This window comes from Fusarium mangiferae (assembly GCF_900044065.1).
Source record: "Fusarium mangiferae strain MRC7560 genome assembly, contig: FMAN_scaffold007, whole genome shotgun sequence".
Lineage (NCBI taxonomy): Eukaryota > Fungi > Ascomycota > Sordariomycetes > Hypocreales > Nectriaceae > Fusarium > Fusarium mangiferae.
In genome coordinates this window covers 506,489-522,744 of record NW_024573927.1, presented here as the reverse complement: position 1 = coordinate 522,744, position 16,256 = coordinate 506,489, and the positions used below count along the sequence as shown (strand labels likewise).

At 49.2% G+C, this 16,256-nt stretch overlaps 5 protein-coding genes across 5 annotated transcripts; 3 read left to right on the top strand and 2 right to left on the bottom strand.

Moving 5' to 3' along the window:
- Positions 1–2,156: 2,156 nt before the first annotated feature.
- FMAN_13277 (uncharacterized protein) lies at positions 2,157–2,752 on the bottom strand (the record flags this gene model as incomplete). The annotated part of the gene is made up of 2 exons (XM_041832725.1): positions 2,157–2,468; positions 2,513–2,752. 2 exons carry the CDS (start codon positions 2,750–2,752, stop codon positions 2,157–2,159), a joined length of 552 nt encoding a protein of 183 aa, XP_041683160.1.
- Positions 2,753–4,198: 1,446 nt separating this feature from the next.
- FMAN_13276 (uncharacterized protein) lies at positions 4,199–5,121 on the top strand (the record flags this gene model as incomplete). Its single annotated transcript, XM_041832724.1, has 4 exons — positions 4,199–4,274; positions 4,340–4,554; positions 4,613–4,679; positions 4,745–5,121. The coding sequence occupies 4 exons, from the start codon at positions 4,199–4,201 to the stop codon at positions 5,119–5,121; spliced, it is 735 nt and encodes a 244-aa protein (XP_041683159.1).
- Positions 5,122–6,983: 1,862 nt separating this feature from the next.
- FMAN_13275 (uncharacterized protein) lies at positions 6,984–9,973 on the top strand (the record flags this gene model as incomplete). Its single annotated transcript, XM_041832723.1, has 9 exons — positions 6,984–7,163; positions 7,220–7,622; positions 7,687–8,072; positions 8,123–8,346; positions 8,400–8,687; positions 8,739–9,168; positions 9,219–9,301; positions 9,349–9,428; positions 9,489–9,973. 9 exons carry the CDS (start codon positions 6,984–6,986, stop codon positions 9,971–9,973), a joined length of 2,559 nt encoding a protein of 852 aa, XP_041683158.1.
- A 284-nt stretch (positions 9,974–10,257) lies between these two features.
- FMAN_13274 (uncharacterized protein) lies at positions 10,258–11,103 on the bottom strand (the record flags this gene model as incomplete). Its single annotated transcript, XM_041832722.1, has 1 exon — positions 10,258–11,103. The coding sequence occupies one exon, from the start codon at positions 11,101–11,103 to the stop codon at positions 10,258–10,260; it is 846 nt and encodes a 281-aa protein (XP_041683157.1).
- A 1,602-nt stretch (positions 11,104–12,705) lies between these two features.
- On the top strand, positions 12,706–15,871 carry FMAN_13273 (uncharacterized protein; the record flags this gene model as incomplete). Its single annotated transcript, XM_041832721.1, has 3 exons — positions 12,706–13,502; positions 13,555–15,167; positions 15,213–15,871. 3 exons carry the CDS (start codon positions 12,706–12,708, stop codon positions 15,869–15,871), a joined length of 3,069 nt encoding a protein of 1,022 aa, XP_041683156.1.
- Between the last annotated feature and the right edge of the window lie 385 nt (positions 15,872–16,256).

Here is a 16,256-nt window from a genome sequence, read left to right as displayed (position 1 = left end):
GAGTATCCCAACTTAGCGGATGTGTGCTCGTCCAGTGTTCTCTACACGTTGGAGTATCAGCTAGCTACGCAAGCTTTCTGCTAAGCACCTTAAGCAACAACTAGCTATGTTGAGAAGAAGAGAACTTTCAGCGGCCAATAACTGAGCTTCATCAACCCGTATGTGATCGATATCGGCAAATCAGGCACCAAATTAAAGACTTGGACATGTTTCCAGCTAGTCACTATTAAGTAACCAAGAACTATCTATACAGCGAACTTTGGAACACTAGAAGCTGTGATGGTGGTGACGATCATGGTGCATCAAGAATCGGGCCCTCCATCTGAAGTTACCGAATAGAGGCTAACGTTGAGCCTGGTCACGTAAAAAGGATCATTGAAAAGGGGCAATCTACTGCCAAGAGACAATTCCGAAACACATGGAAGAAATCTCCGCCGGAGGAAATGTTTCCCTTCCGAGTGTATAGGCTTGCGTACTGCAAAGCACTGTTGTTTTCGCCCTAGAGTGTCCCATATCAATATCGGCTTCCCCTGGGAAGTGGGCGCAGATCCGAAGCTGCGAGCCACGGCCCCTCCCCCGCTCGTTCGTCCTCTCAGCAGAGAAAGAATCTAACGGGAATTTTGAAAATAGCTGCTAAGGGAGGCTATCTGATCTCGCGGAAGCCATCTTCTTTAGTGTTCTTAGCCCCGATGATGATCAGTCCAGACTGTACAAAGTTGGATGGTTATTGAGCTGCCTTGGCTGTCTTTTGATTGGCAGATGAATCATACTGACAAACCTTCACACGCATCGAGAGCTGATGGCCACGGAAGACCAATCATGGCTGAATAGCAGCTCTCTGTTTATGTCCAAATGCGATGGCCAGTGTACTCGTATACGAGAGCCGTTTCTTAGGGCTGCTATGGCTTCACAATTAGAAGATTATGATGGACACTGTACCGATGGTCCGTTGAACTGCGATTGAGGGGTAGTTGAACTCAATGCCCGCCCCTGACAATGGTATCGGAGATTCGGCGAGAAGCGCTGTTGCAGTCAGGTGGACACGCCACTGACTCCAATGAGAAGCGCAGTGTGACTAGTATGAAAGGATGCTGGAGCGCGGAAGACTATGCTTTTCGTAAATCGATATCGTATTCCGGCTTTCACTGAGGCTGGCTGAGGCTCCCAAACTGCTCTAGAAGGTTTCAGACTACGAATTCGTGCCAGAACGGGAACGGTCCGAGCGGTACAACACCCCCAACGGCCTAACTTGGGGAACCAATGTCCGAGCTTCATTCTTCATTGATAAGCTTTGCACTAGTGGCCGCTGTGCCGATGCCGGATTCGCGGGGTGACGGGTCGTAGACTATTGACGATCTATGGCAAATAGTTGGGTGATAAGGATGCAGGTCTATCGTGGCTGGAACCTGGGGTGATTTATCGGGGCATTTGAGGCTGGCTGAAATGGTGCATCTAGGCTCTTTCGCGCACCTCGACGCTGAACTAACCAAGGTGCTGCATATCCCGAAAAATATCGCTACGAGATACAAGAGAGAGCTTCAGTCAGCCTCCTAAAAGACGTAGCTTGGAGAACCCTTGCAAGCGATAAGCTTTGGCGGTGGACAGTGGCGTGCTGAGCAGCTAGTGACGAGCGTCGAGACCCTGCAGGTGTCGGAAGCTAAAGAGAGCAACAGTTGGTAAATGCCGACTAGGCTACGTTGGTATTTTCAGCTGCAGTATTACATTGTTAAACAAAAATTATTGGATAGACCTTTGCGGCGTTCATCTTATTCGGGGCAGCTTTTTAGGTATTCGGTAGCCAAAGGAGCGTATGATCTGATCTAGACCGGTCAGCCGATCACGGATCTGGATTGTCATTCACAAGCCTTAGTACAATTGAACCCTCTATCCTAGGTATGGGTTATACGAGACTATCTAGTTAAGTTCACAGTTCAAACCATTTGGCTTGTTGACCCTCGTTATCACTAAGTTGCATCAGGCTCGACGTTCTAGACTTGGGCCCAACTTTGTTCCCCGAATCTATCTCCTCAATAGATACCTGCTGATATTGCACCCTTTGTTAAGTCAACCCGACACCAACAAAACAGCATGAATTCAACAACTCCGATGCATCACTACCTCTAAAGGGCCCCGCCAATATTCCCCTCACCAAACTCCTACCAATCCGAGACCTTGTTACTGATAACCTTGCCCAGCCACTTCTTGTGGCCATAGCTGTACTGATGCATAGTAATCTTAGGGCGTCCATTCTCGCCCTTTCCAGAGGCGAAAACCTTTATATCCGTCTTGTCAGGCCAGGCGTGAACGGATGCTGTTAGTGAGGCATCTTTATCAACGTACGGCCTGTCCTCCTCCTTGTAGCCAAGAAGACCATGCTCCCATCCAGTGCTAGCGCTGAAAGAGACCTCTTGGATATACCCCTTGTTCTCACATTGTCCCTTTTCAGGAGCAATGCAGTAGATGCGGATCTATAGGGTCAGAGTGCTTCATACAAGCTGGTGATGAGACTCACCTCTTGACCATTTCCTCCCTGCCAAGCTGCTGCGGCGATCTGTCTGCTGCCGCACTTGACCTTTAGGTCTCCGTCTGTGAGCTCGACGAGTTTAGGGTCATAGTCGTCGGTTCCCGCTCCAGGAGATACAAGGTAGCAAAGTTGGTGGTTCGAGTTGACAAAGAACACATAGGTCTTGCCCTTCACATCTACCGCAGCGATGTCCCTCGGGAGCTCTTTGAATGCCTCTGCAGATGCCATGGTTGGTAGAAACTTTGTATTGCAAATTTTGGTCACTCGTAATTCTGTTGATGGCTGTAGGTTGGAAGTGATGTGATGAGAACAATCATTCAAGTTTATGACACGAGGAGAGCGCCTGCTTTTATAGATTCCTGAGCCTCATTCATGTCTGCTTTGGCAAGTCCTCCAATACCCCTCGTGCGTGCATAAACATCCTCGCATTGGCTCTACACTGTGGCTATGGCTACGAATAGAGGCAGCTCGTCTCAGAACGACGTGACCACGACCCAAAACCAGAGCAATCAGATGACAGTATGTCCTATTTCCGGCTATGCGTCGGATCTGATACTTTGGAGGCTGGCTAACCTGATCAATGAAGCTTGCGCTCGGATCTTTGAATGCATGTGCATTCAGCCCGACACTAATCTAGTCACATCGAGGTACTTCAGGAACTACTGCATGTTGTTGTTTTGTGAGTCTATCTCTGTGGCTGCGTTGCATGGCGTCCGATAGCGTCTCTCGTGATGCAAAGAGACTTGCGGCAGGCCATAGGGAAGGCCTCAAATGGACTACTCAACACAAGACATAAGAGAGACTCACGACGAGTTCGCCTAACACTTCCAAATTCAGTGACCCTGCCCAGCGATGTAATGGTGATCTCACTATCACCCAAATTATGTCCCTCCGAGGCGCCGTGTCGCTGCGCACTAGACCATCCAGCTCGAGCTACTATGCGCAGCACATTGTGCGCCAATAGTTTGTGTACAGTAGCTTTTGAGGCGTAGCTGGTTTCCGAAAATGAATATTCAGCTCTGGAATTGGATGAGGGGAAACACCAATCGTGCCCGTTTGAGACCCATTTTGAGCCGTTGTCCGCTGTGGCTTGGTCCTAATCAGTCTAGACTGTAGATAGCCGGGATGCTACGCGTCATGCCAGCCAGCCTCAGTTGAGACTAGCCAGCCACTTTAGCAATACTCCTCTCTTCAGAAGTGCATTTTGGGGTAAATGGGCTGACTTTTTGAAGTGGACTGGACCTGAAGATGCACTATAGCCTGCACTCAATCGCTAGTATCACAGCTATCACCTCACATAGTTTGATGATTGCTTTAGCGCTGAAGTGCACAAGCCCTACGATACTCTGCATCGGACGCCCCAAAGGTCCATGAAAGAGACCTACTTTGTAGATAGCTGACACTTAGCCGAAACTCAATTCATTCGAGGGCAGTTGCAGGCTAGGAAGGTTCCATTGCTAGATCCAGACCCTGGCTAGGTGGCTTGGACCCTGGGTAAGCTCTGTAGCTCAGTAGAGCTATCGAGCTGCATTATTTTTCGAAGCTGAGGTCGTTCTGATAATCCTCCTGTCCCCTCATTCTTTTTAAACCAGCCAAGTGAATCTACAGTCGCAAAATTTCTCCCCATCTTCATTCTCCTTCTCATCACTTCGCACTCTTACAAAGCTCTTCACAATGTTTTCTCAATCTCTGCCCCGTGCTGCCATTATGGCTACTCTTTGTCTCGCCGGCTTCGCGTCTGCTGTGAGAGGTAAGTTATCCCTAGACGCGACTCCAGAACACAATCATACAAGGACCTTCAGTAACAAAGGACAGAGTCTGGCGATGCCAATGCTGCTATCATCTCAGGGTCGAGCTCGACCACTTCCGCAAGGGCGCGCGATACCAATGTCATCCGGCCGGACGAAAAGGTGATGGTACCTTGCGCTGGTCACATCACACAGTGTGGTGTTGAAGACAAAGCCAAGATTATCTATGTACCAAGATCCACCAAAACCATCACGAACGAGATTGTCTCCACTTCGGTCGTGGTGAGTTTCAGTCGCAAAGTCCTTGTGCACAAGATAGACATACTGATGCAGAGATCAGACCCTTCCCACGTCAACCAGGGTTATCGAGAAAGTTACAATTGAAACTGTCACCAGCGCAACCAAGGGTCAGTACATGCCAGTGCCAATCCTCTTGTGCAGGAATAAAAGACTGATCTTTAATGATATCAAGGCCACTGTCGCGAGACCCACTACCTTCCCGGTGAACCTGTTGAGGTCACGGTCGATCTCCTCATTGTCACTACCGAGGAAATCCAACCCACCACAGACACCGTCAAGTGGATTACCAGCAAGGTTACCGAGAGTGCCATCGAGCAATGTTTCCTTCAGAGTTATACTATCCTCGGACGGGGTCCGGGAGTTGATGGGGATACTACATTCGCAGCTGAGGCCGCATCTACCCGCTCAAACGACGGTGTCAGCCCGGCCGCATCTACACCTGCAGCATCGGATGAAAGCCGCCCTGCTGATGATCCTGCTCAGAGGCCTTTGGACACGGATGAGGAGCGACCCGTCATTATCGGGGCAGATGGAGATATTTCGGAGTAAAGTTCCAGCCAAGGTGTGACTTGATCATAAGTCAGTACGCGGTGTTTGAGAAGGCTTGGTAAGCAGTCAGGGCTTGATGTTGAGCCAGTAGTGTTGGATATTCTGTGTATATAGGGTATGAACATCTTGCAACAAGGAGAATTGAGTACTATGACTTCTGCTTCTACTCACCTTTCCTCCATGATGTAGTTCTTTCTTCATTAGCACTGCTTTCTAGCATCACAAATGCCTGGAAGAGTACTTGTGGTATAATGTCTAAATCGTTAGCTAGATGAGTTATTTGCAGGAGACTTGTGGCTGAAATCTTAAATTAGCAAAGAGAACTTAACACTCGGATATTACTACTTTCAAACATAGAAACATCGGGCTATATTCGTGATGTCATAGCTAAAGAGTTTATGATGATGATCGCGCTCATGATACAGTTTGCAACTAGCTCAGTGCTTGTATAAAGGCCCGAATTAGAACTATACTAGTGGTGTGGAATCGCACGCTTTCGGCTTGTTCTTCTAACGCAGCCGGTCCTTATATTCCTCTTCGCCTCCTTTCCCCATATTGGTAGGGTTGTTCTTGTGTTAGGCAGATGGGACTTGGCGAACGCTTTTTGGTAGAATACGATCTTGTGACACGTGAGAGAGGAAGGTGGCCCATATAGCCTAATTATCTGTCCACGAGGATAGTAGGCACTGTACACTAAATCATCACTCATTTTGTACCCATGTCACGACGCCCTTTCCTAGGCGTTGCCGGGTGTGTCACAGTAGGGCCGACTGAGCTATATTGTAGTTGAATACCTTTGTCGATGACTATCTCGATGTATCGTTGCAACTTATAAGTTAAGCTGTAAACTCATCTCAACTCTTGAATGTTTCACATGGAATGAAACAAGCGAAGGTAGATGAATGACTGTCTGTCTACTGATCGCGATTATTTTAATCATGGATATTTAAGATCTGTAAGAGCTCTGAAATATAGGAAAACAGAGAAATCGAATATGTTCTCAGGTCTTGAGAAAATGGAACGGACTTTTCGGGAGTGAGTGCTCATCCATACCGGAAATTAGGGCACCTGCCATTTCAACTGCTTTCGTGCATCTGCATAGACCCCTGAAGTTTCCGTTTCTCCCATTTGACAAATTACTGGTAGTGACAAGTAAGCTATTAGTCGGCAGTGACAATAAAGTAGTATATTCCCCCGCTATACGCTCCGACCTCCATGGTTGGCTATCTGTTTGCGGGTACCCCACACACGAGCCAGGCTGCATCCCCAGGTTCTTATCGGATTAAAGATGGAGAAAGAGCAAAGAAAGCGAACTAATGTTGGTAGAGGGTAGTAATGCCGAGCCAGCAGTCCGACGATGCTAGCATTGGTGAGCTCATGACATCCTAGTTGAGCGGTGGTGTCCCTTAAATCTAACCTTAAACTTCATCCTCCGGCAACTTCATCCGAGTAGTCACAGTTACTAAATAGTCAACGATAATAATGTTGTACTCGGTTACGTTCCTCATTCCTTCCAATTTTGTATGTCAAGTAAACTACTCATAGCCCTATTGGGAGAGGACATAGGTTACATTCGGCTGTTTCCTATGGCATGGGGATGTCTTGAACTCGGGACATATTCACCACCAAGGTGTATTGAGGAATGCCATACCCTTGCAATAGGGCCGATAATAGAGTATCTGGAGTTAGGAATGGTGTCTCGTTGCGGAATCAAAGCTTCCGTAACTGACTCGGGTGAGGGCCTTGAGGCAGAGGGAATTGTCCATCAAACACTTATATAAACTGCTACGCCTAACGAGAATGAAGAAAGAACATAAATACTCTCAACAGACTCTTCTTTCTAGAACAGACTTCCCAACGAGATGAAACTTTTATTGCCTCTTCTTCTGCTGGCATCCCAGTCGCTGGCTAGGACAATCAAGCTGGCCCATCGTGCTTCACTTGGTCCTATTGGCACCAGTAACCCCAACATCTTGGCAGGAGGCACTGTTCAAACCGATGCTCCCCCTATAAGCTCTTTCTTCAAGGATCTCAAAGGGCCGGTAAGTCAATCCATCTATGCCTGTCACTTCATACCCGTGGACTGATCTCAAGCAAGTACCCAACCAACGGATGGTGGGCTCCATACGCTGCAAGTCCTGGAAAGGGCACCGCTGCAGGTCCTTTTCCTTATGAATCGTCGTTAGATGGTCACGGTGTTTGCTTTGGCATCGGCCAAGATCGCAACTTCGATGGGACTTCTATCAAGGTGCCGACTCAGCTAGACTGGCGGGCTTCATTCAGTGAACACAGTGGGGGATTTGATGGTCACAAAGCAACTGCTTTCGACACTCAAACGGTCACAGTACAGTATTTCCAGGGCGACTCGTCCATGACCGCATATCTGGTACCGGGTTCGCCTTACGTGACCTTCGAATACAAGTCTGCAACGCCACTGTTGACGACACTGAACGGGGGCATCAAGTCGTTTAACGGAAAGGCTCTGAGTGGTAGCAATACGGGTACGTGATTCAAGTGTAAGAAAACAACACGAAAATATGCTGACCCAGATGAACACATTTTCAGTGAGCGATCAAGGCACAAAGTTTGCCGTCGTCGATACAAAGGGCACTACATACCTAATCTTTTCGGACTCATCCATCAAGCTTATCGCCAAGGCTGAGAATGATAACAAAGGAACCCTTGCTGCAGATGGCAAGTTTACCGGTATATTGCGATTGGTGATGCTCAGGGATCCCAGTCATCAGACACTCCTGGATGCCCATTCAACGGTATACCCAATCTCCGTGTCTCAGGACTATTCAATCAGGGGCGATTCAGGAACCGTGACATTTAAGTGGGAGACAAAAGGTACTGGCGATTTACTAATGCTCACCTGGCCGCATCACCGCGAAGTGCTACAAAACCCAAACTCTCCTGACCCATCGTCTCTGGGCTATCTGACCTTGAAGGTAAGCCGCCCAAAGTCCTCTGTAACTTTCCATGATGCTAAGCATCTTAGGGGTGGATGTACCCATCGCTCGGAAACACTTGGAGATTGACATACAAGTTGACTTCAATAACTTGGAATGCCCCGCGCGACGTGGATCCCTCCTGCAAGGCATCAGTTGTGAACGGTCTCAAATACGAAGTCAGCCAACTCGACGCTTCCAAAGCGCCTGCGCCAAACGACTTTTACTACTGGGGCGGCACTCTCGCCGCTAAATCCCGCCTAGCACTGATCGCGTATGTTCCCCAGCGATGCTGTCTCTATTGGAACCAAACTGACTTATATGCAGTGACCATGTTGGAAGCAAGGATCTTATCGACCCTGTTATCAAGTACCTCAAAGCCTCTTTCGACGGCTGGTTCAGCGCTGCCAACAAGGCCCTCCCTGCTTATGAAACCACTTGGGGCGGTGTTATTAGTAAAGAAGGTGCCACGAATGTCTGGGTCGATTTTGGTAACGGCTACTTCAATGATCATCACTTTCACTACGGTTACTTCCTTCACATTGCTGCAGTGATCGCCAAGTACGATCCGAGCTGGTTGGCTCAACACAGAGAATATGTGACATTTTTTGCCCGGTAAGTTCACTTGGCTCTGCCCGGGGTCTGGTGCTGACCATTGCCCAACAGGGACATCATCAACCCTTCATTGGACGATCCCTTCTTCCCCATCACACGCTGCCTAGATTGGTTCGCCGGTCACTCATGGGCATCTGGCATTGCCAACGGAGCTGGAAGCCGTGATCAAGAATCCGTCGGTGAGGCCGTCAACGGTTACTATGGCGCCATGCTTTGGGCCACAGTAGCGCTTGACCAGGAACACGCCAATTTTGCTCGACTACTACTCGCCATAGAACAGCAAGCTGCTAGGAAATACTGGCACTTGTACCCGAGTGCTGGTAAAGATGATCCTACGAATCCTTATCCCGAGGCCAAGTTCAGGGATCTAATCACCGTCGGCAATGTGATGGACTGGCAGACGGGAGCGTGGCTGTTCTGGGGAGCTGAGAAGGTGCAGATTGCCGCGATTCAAATTCTCCCTGTCACGCCTGTCAATGAGGTAAGAGCGCTCTGAACTAGTCTGATAGTTTGGTTTACATGAGATGACAGGTTATGTATGACGCTGAATGGGTCAGCAATGTCTTCTCCTACACGATGCCAGAATTAACGAACGCCTCATACGCCGACTCATGGTACGCATATTGATCGCTACTTTTGCCTCAGCTAGCTAACGGATCAGGAAATCTGTCATCTACGCGGCCTATGCCAACGCCAAGCCGCAAGAAGCCGCTACATGGAGCGCCAAACTGAGCGACTGGGGTATGTTCAGAAATCACTTGACGATTTCAATACAGTCAACTGACACATCTCCAATTATAGGGTCCGGAAACACATACACGAACGAACTCTATTTCATCAGCACGCGCCCTAATTCGAACGGCCAGACTATCTGCGCAACCCTCCCGGAGAACCCCTACGGAGACTACAAGATCCAAGCCACGTCAGGCAAATACATCGTATCCGCAGCCAGCGGCGGTCAACTCTCTGCGTCGGGCGCCTCAGCCAATGACGCAGATACTTTCTCCAGTGCCTATGTTCCCAACGCTGGTACACTGCAGCTCGCCAGTAACAAGCAATACGTGACGGCGGATCAGTCGGGCAACTTCCCGCTCTCGGCATCTCGTGCAACGGCTAGTACTTGGGAGCGTTTCATCATCCGCCAGAAGGTAGGTGAAAGTGAGGGCGTCTATTCGATCAAAGCGGCAAGCAACGGGAAGTATGTGAGAGTTGGCGGTGATGGGACGTTGGTCAATGATGGTGCGGCTGAGAACGAAGCAACTGGGTTCCGCTTCATCAAGGCCTGAGATGGTGCTGGATGGTTTTATTGTGTGTTTTGGGCGACAAGGGATCAAGTTCTGGTCGCCGGCCTGCCCTCGTTATATTCTATTACCTTCCTGTCTTTTCTTCTCAACAGAAAGTATTTGGTTTCATTCTTGACAAAGTGGAAAACACTGCATTCTCTGGCCTAATCCTTGTACATTCTGCAGCTTGAATCTTCTCTCATACGTTCACTCCTACACAATCTGTATTTAGCTACACTTCCCTTCAATCTTTAATCTATTGACCAGCAATTACGATATAGTTTCTCTCACCGATCAGACTTCCTGAACAGCTTGAACAGACTTTCCCTCAAAGACATCTTCTTCGCTCGTCTCAACCTGTCCCCAAAGCTCTTCTTCACAGTCTCGCCCTCTTCTGCTATACGCACTGGTGTCTCTTCTTCCTCTCGCTCCACTTCTTCGCCAGTCTGCAAATGCTCCATGACCCAACAAACAGCCTCCCTCACAGCTTCCGGCTTCTCAATGATCACATCATGACTGACATCCGGGATGTGCACATATCGATTATTCCTAGAAAGTTGCAACTGTGCCTTTTTCAACCTCTCGTCTTCTTTGTCTGTCGCATCCAAAAGCTTCTTCTGCATCAGCAGGGTTGGGCTGGCGAGGTTTTGCTCTGCAGCGATGGCTTGATCATACTGTAGCTGCTTCCATTTCAGAGTATTGCCACGAATGACGACGAGTGGTTTGCTCCCCAAGATCTTCTTGTCGTATTGTCTCTGTTCGAGTTGTGCGTCTATTGTTGGCTCAGCGCCAGTCTCAGCGAGGACTATTCCTGCGACTTGGTGCGGTCTTGCTTCGAGGAAGAGCCTTGCGAAGGTGCCACCGTATGAATGCGCGATCAGCACATATTGCATGGGCAAATCTCTCGTGTCGAGGAATTCCAACAGTTCTGAGATGGCTATATCGGTTCTGACGTATGGATCTTGTCTATCCCAGAGCAGAAGCTGGTACGCGGGACCCAGGAGTTCTGCTAAATCCGCCCAAGACTTGCAGGAGTCGCCTGAGCCGTGGAAGAAGATGATCAAAGGATACGAGCTGTCTGTATTCCCGACTATCTCAAACTTTGTGATGGTATCTTGTGTCGCTTGTGCCATTTCCTTTGTTGTTTTCGGCATTTCATTGAAATGGCTAAGGTTTGACAATCGGTGAGCGTAAGCAGAGTGGGTCAATGCGACTCAATGGATTGTTGAGTTCCATTGCTGCCTGCGACATCACGAGATTGATAGCATATCTTCAATTCAAAAAAAGCTGATGCCTGGAACCAGAATTCATGGGCGATGTCTACCTTGTGAAGGAATAATCTCGGGATTTATTCACTCCGACACTCCGAACATGGAGCAGGAGATGAAACAATGGCCAACGGTGAATAATTCGCTGAAGATCAGATAATCTAGTAATGATCTCTATTTGAGAAGAGCTCACCAAGTGATCTCAAGCTCACGACTCAAGAAAATAGTTTGTACATGTTTCAGGATGAGAAGTCCTGTTCAAGGCTGCCTGACACATGATGTCACCAGCCGGGCCGTCGCACAAAGCCAGAAAGCTTGAATCACAGTGGAACTCAACCGCCACCAACACATCAATTCACAGAGGTTAAATCAACATCGCATAACACCGATCACCATCAAATTAAGTCATGTCAAGAATAAGCATATTCCAGTGTAAAAGATCTAACAAGAGCATAAGACAGAAATACAAAAATTGTTCCTTACCCTGCACCTCAAACCCGCTTCTACCCGGTGATCCCGCAGCCGAGGCTTCCAATCGCCTTTCCCTTCTCACAAGCTGTAGTCATCCCATTATTACTCAATTGTGCTAGCGACAGGAACAAGGGCAAAAGTCCCGCCGTGAAGCTATCCACAGTCGTGCTATTCCGATCATCAGATGAACTGCAGGGTTTGTCATGATTGACATAATTGACCGAGATGGCTACGACTTGGCGGGATGCGGTGACAAAATAGCCCATCAGCGTGTCTCTGTAGAATCAAGGGACGTTTAGTTGGTGATTTTAGGGCCCGCAAGGGTTGTCGGGAATTTCCCCATGCGCCACTCAACTTCCCCATGGGAATCAGGGCTTGGGCCTGGGGATTAGCACTAAAAGAACATGGTCTCCAGCAGCTAATTCGAGTGCCACCGAGTCACAGACCGAAGTCGGCCCAATGATTGGGAATAAGAGGAAGTGGTGATGCAATGGCTGCAAGTACCCCCGGACGACAAGGATATATCACTAACAGACTACCACCTGACACATGCTACGTGACGTTAATCTCGGATCATCATCTAATAGCAGTACATCTCACTTCTCGTCGCAGCCACACTCGCTTCTAAAGCTCATCAAACCAACCCACGATCATTACCCAAAGCAACTACGCTCCGTCTCCCACTCCAATTCATTCGTCAATGTCTCTCATTCACACTCATGAACCTCTTCAATTATGCATAAGTTCGGCCCGACATTGGACCAATCCCATGCTCGACCGTTACTCACCCAGCCGATTAATTTTACCATCAAGGTTTTCCTGTCTCTGAACCTTCTGTAAAAAAAAAAAAAGCTGGGGAAAACCAACCCCGCAAAATGGAGCCTCCCCCTCCAAGATCCCTGCACAGCATCACGCAACGAAAACCTGGTCCCGGCTCTTTTCTCGGCCATAACCTAGCTTGAGCTTGAGTTCCTGTCCAAGGGTTTCACGGCAATGATGACCGTTAAGGCGGGTTTTCTGTACGGAGTCTCCCTCGCTCTGTTCCTGAGCAGCGGAGTCTCCGCAGGTAGCATGCATCATGACGAGACGATTGAGAGTCACAGTGCCAAGAACGAATCAGTATATATAACCAAGCAATATGGCTTGATGGTTTTTCTCGCTCAGCAACCAGCTCTTCTCCTCTCAATCATGTTCTTCAAGACGCTGCTCACTTCGGCCGTGGCCTTTGGCACTGCCTTTGCGCAGAGCAAGGCTGGCGTTGAAGACCTTGACAAACCCCGCAGAGACCTCTTCGAGAAGGATCTCTCCAAATGTCCCGGCTACAAAGCTACCAACCACCGAGAGACCAAATCGGGTTTCTACGCTGATTTGTCTCTTGCGGGACAGGCCTGCGACGTCTTTGGTGTTGATCTCCCCGAGCTGAAGCTCGAAGTTGAGTATCAAACTGAGGACCGTCTGCATGTCAAGATCTTGGATACGAATAACACCGTTTACCAAGTCCCTGATGATATCTTCCCTCGTCCTGGTTATGGACAGTGGGCTTCACCTAAAAACTCGAAGCTCAAATTTGACTTCAAGGCGGATCCTTTTTCGTTCACTGTGACGAGGAAGGATTCTGGGGAAGTGCTGTTCGACACTTCAGGCAGCAAGCTTGTTTTTGAGAGTCAGTACTTGTACCTCAAGACCAAGCTTCCGGAGAGGCCTTATCTCTACGGCCTTGGTGAGCATAGTGATCCTTTCATGCTCAATGCCACCAACTACACCCGCACAATTTACACTCGCGATGCTTATGGGTAAGTCATCAGACATTTTCCGTTATTTGGAGCGGTTGTTAACGCGATTCAGCTGCCCCAACGGCCAGAACCTGTATGGAGCTCACCCCATTTACTTTGACCACCGCAAGGGCGGCACCCACGGTGTCTTCCTCCTCAACTCCAACGGCATGGATGTCTTCATCGACAAGAAGAATGGCAAGCAATTCCTAGAGTACAACATCATCGGCGGTGTTCTCGACTTCTACTTCATCGCTGGCCCTACACCCCGCGATGTCGCCAAGCAGTACGCTGACATCACCACCCTTCCTCTCATGACGCCCTACTGGGGTCTTGGTTTCCATCAGTGCAGATATGGATACCGAGATGTCTACGAAGTCGCGGGTGTCGTGGCCAATTATTCAGCTGCTAAAATCCCGCTTGAGACGATGTGGACTGACATTGACTACATGGACCGTCGTCGCATCTTCACTATCGATCCTGAGCGATTCCCTGCTGATAAGTACAAGGATCTCGTTGACACGATCCACGCTCGTGATCAGCACTACATCGTCATGGTGGACCCAGCTGTGTACGACATGGAGCCCAACCCAGCTCTCACCAGCGGTCTTCAGTACGATACCTTCATGAAGGAGCCTAATGGCTCAGACTACAGAGGTGTTGTCTGGGCTGGACCTAGTGTGTTCCCTGATTGGTTCAACCCCAACTCTCAGCAGTACTGGAACGAGCTCTTCCAGAACTTCTTCGACGGTGAGCATGGTCCTAACATCGATGCTCTCTGGATCGATATGAACGAGCCCGCCAACTTCTTTAACCGTCCTTATCCCGGTAACAACACCACTCCCGAGAACTTTGCTAAGGTCGACGGTGACCCTCCCAAGGCCCCTCCTGTTCGAGACGGTCCTCCTGCTCGCATCCCCGGATTCCCTGAGAGTCTCCAGCCTCCCTCTCTCCGCTCCACCAAGCGCGAAGTCACGGCCGTTGCTAAGACCACTAAGCGCTCTGTCGAGGTCCGCACTACTCCTCGCGAACGCGGCGTTGGTCGCTGGGCAGCTACCCGCAAGGTCTGGGGCCAGAACAAGTACGGACGTCCCGGCCACGGCTGGCAAAACGGCAAGAAGACTGGTTCTGGCTGCGGCCCTGACGAGTGCAAGGGTCTTCCCAACCGAGAGCTCATCCAGCCTCCTTACATGATTCAGAACGGCGCTGGACCTACACTTGCTGACAGTACCACCGATACTGATCTCGTTCAGAGCGGAGATTACGTTCAGTATGATACGCATAACTTGTACGGTGCTCAGATGTCTTCTCACTCTCACAACGCTATGCGTTCGCGTCGCCCTGATAAGCGAGCTCTTGTCATCACACGAAGCACCTTTGCTGGTTCTGGCAAAGATGTTTCGCACTGGCTTGGCGATAACCTGTCTCAGTGGGATCAGTACCGCTTCTCCATCTCTCAGATCCTGCAGTTCGCTTCTATCTACCAGATCCCAGTTGTTGGTGCTGATGTTTGCGGTTTTGGTGGTAATGTCACTGAGACCCTTTGTGCGCGATGGGCCACCCTTGGTAGTTTCTACACTTTCTTCCGTAACCACGCCGATATTACTTCTCAGTCTCAGGAGTTCTACCGCTGGCCCAAGGTCACTGAGGCCGCTCGCAACGGTATCTCCATCCGATACCAGCTCCGTAAGTTACTCTTTTCCTCTATATGACGTCCGCTAACAGGAACAGTTGACTACATCTACACTGCCATCTACAAGCAGAACCAGACCGGCTCTCCTACTCTCAACCCTATGTTCTTCAACTACCCCAAGGACAAGAACACTTACTCCATTGACCTCCAGTTCTTCTACGGTGATGGTATTCTCGTCAGCCCTGTTACCAAGGAGAACAGCACCAAGCTCGAGTACTACCTCCCTGACGACATCTTCTACGAGTGGTCCACCGGCAAGCCCGTCCGCGGTAAGGCTCAGTATGAGTCTGCCGAGGTCGACGTCACCGACATCATGGTTCACTACAAGGGCGGCCTGATCTACCCTCAGCGCGTCGAGAGCGCCAACACAACCAAGGCTCTCCGCCAGAAGGGCTTCAACCTCGTGATTGCACCTGGGCTCGATGGAAAGGCCGAAGGTTCTCTGTATCTTGATGACGGAGAATCTGTTGTTCAGGACACGGCTTCTGAGATCGACTTCAAGTACAGCAAGGGCAAGCTGAGCTTTGATGGAACCTTTGAGTATGATGCCGGTGTTGGTATTGAGACTATTACTGTTTTGGGCGTCAAGTCTAAGCCTCATGGTACAGAGCATGCTGAGTATGATTCTGAGAACAAGAAGCTTGTGTTTACTGCGGATATTCCGTTGACGCGCAAGTGTCACGTTGACTTGTTCTGAGATGAACAGGATGGGATCTGGTTATGATTATGATTCTAGCTACGACGATAGTTCACAGAAAGTATTAGCTTTCGTCTGACATTTATGAATAAATATTAATCGGTTATTACTTGTGGATTTCTGCTCCTTGTGACCAATAAAATGTGCGAATCTTAAGAACCTCGCGTTAGGTCTATCGACAGGGGGGAACTCCTCATAGCTCTTGATTCAGTACGAAGACACAGGAAGAGTAAATATGTTGCAAATGGAATGGAGCACAAGCCACGAGAAGTTTCTAAACAGGATGTTGAAGTCCAGTGATAACGCTATTGGCATTGATCGAGTAGATCTGTTGTTGAATGACGAGGAGTATTCGATTAGTAATTCACCAATGCCATGCAATTGC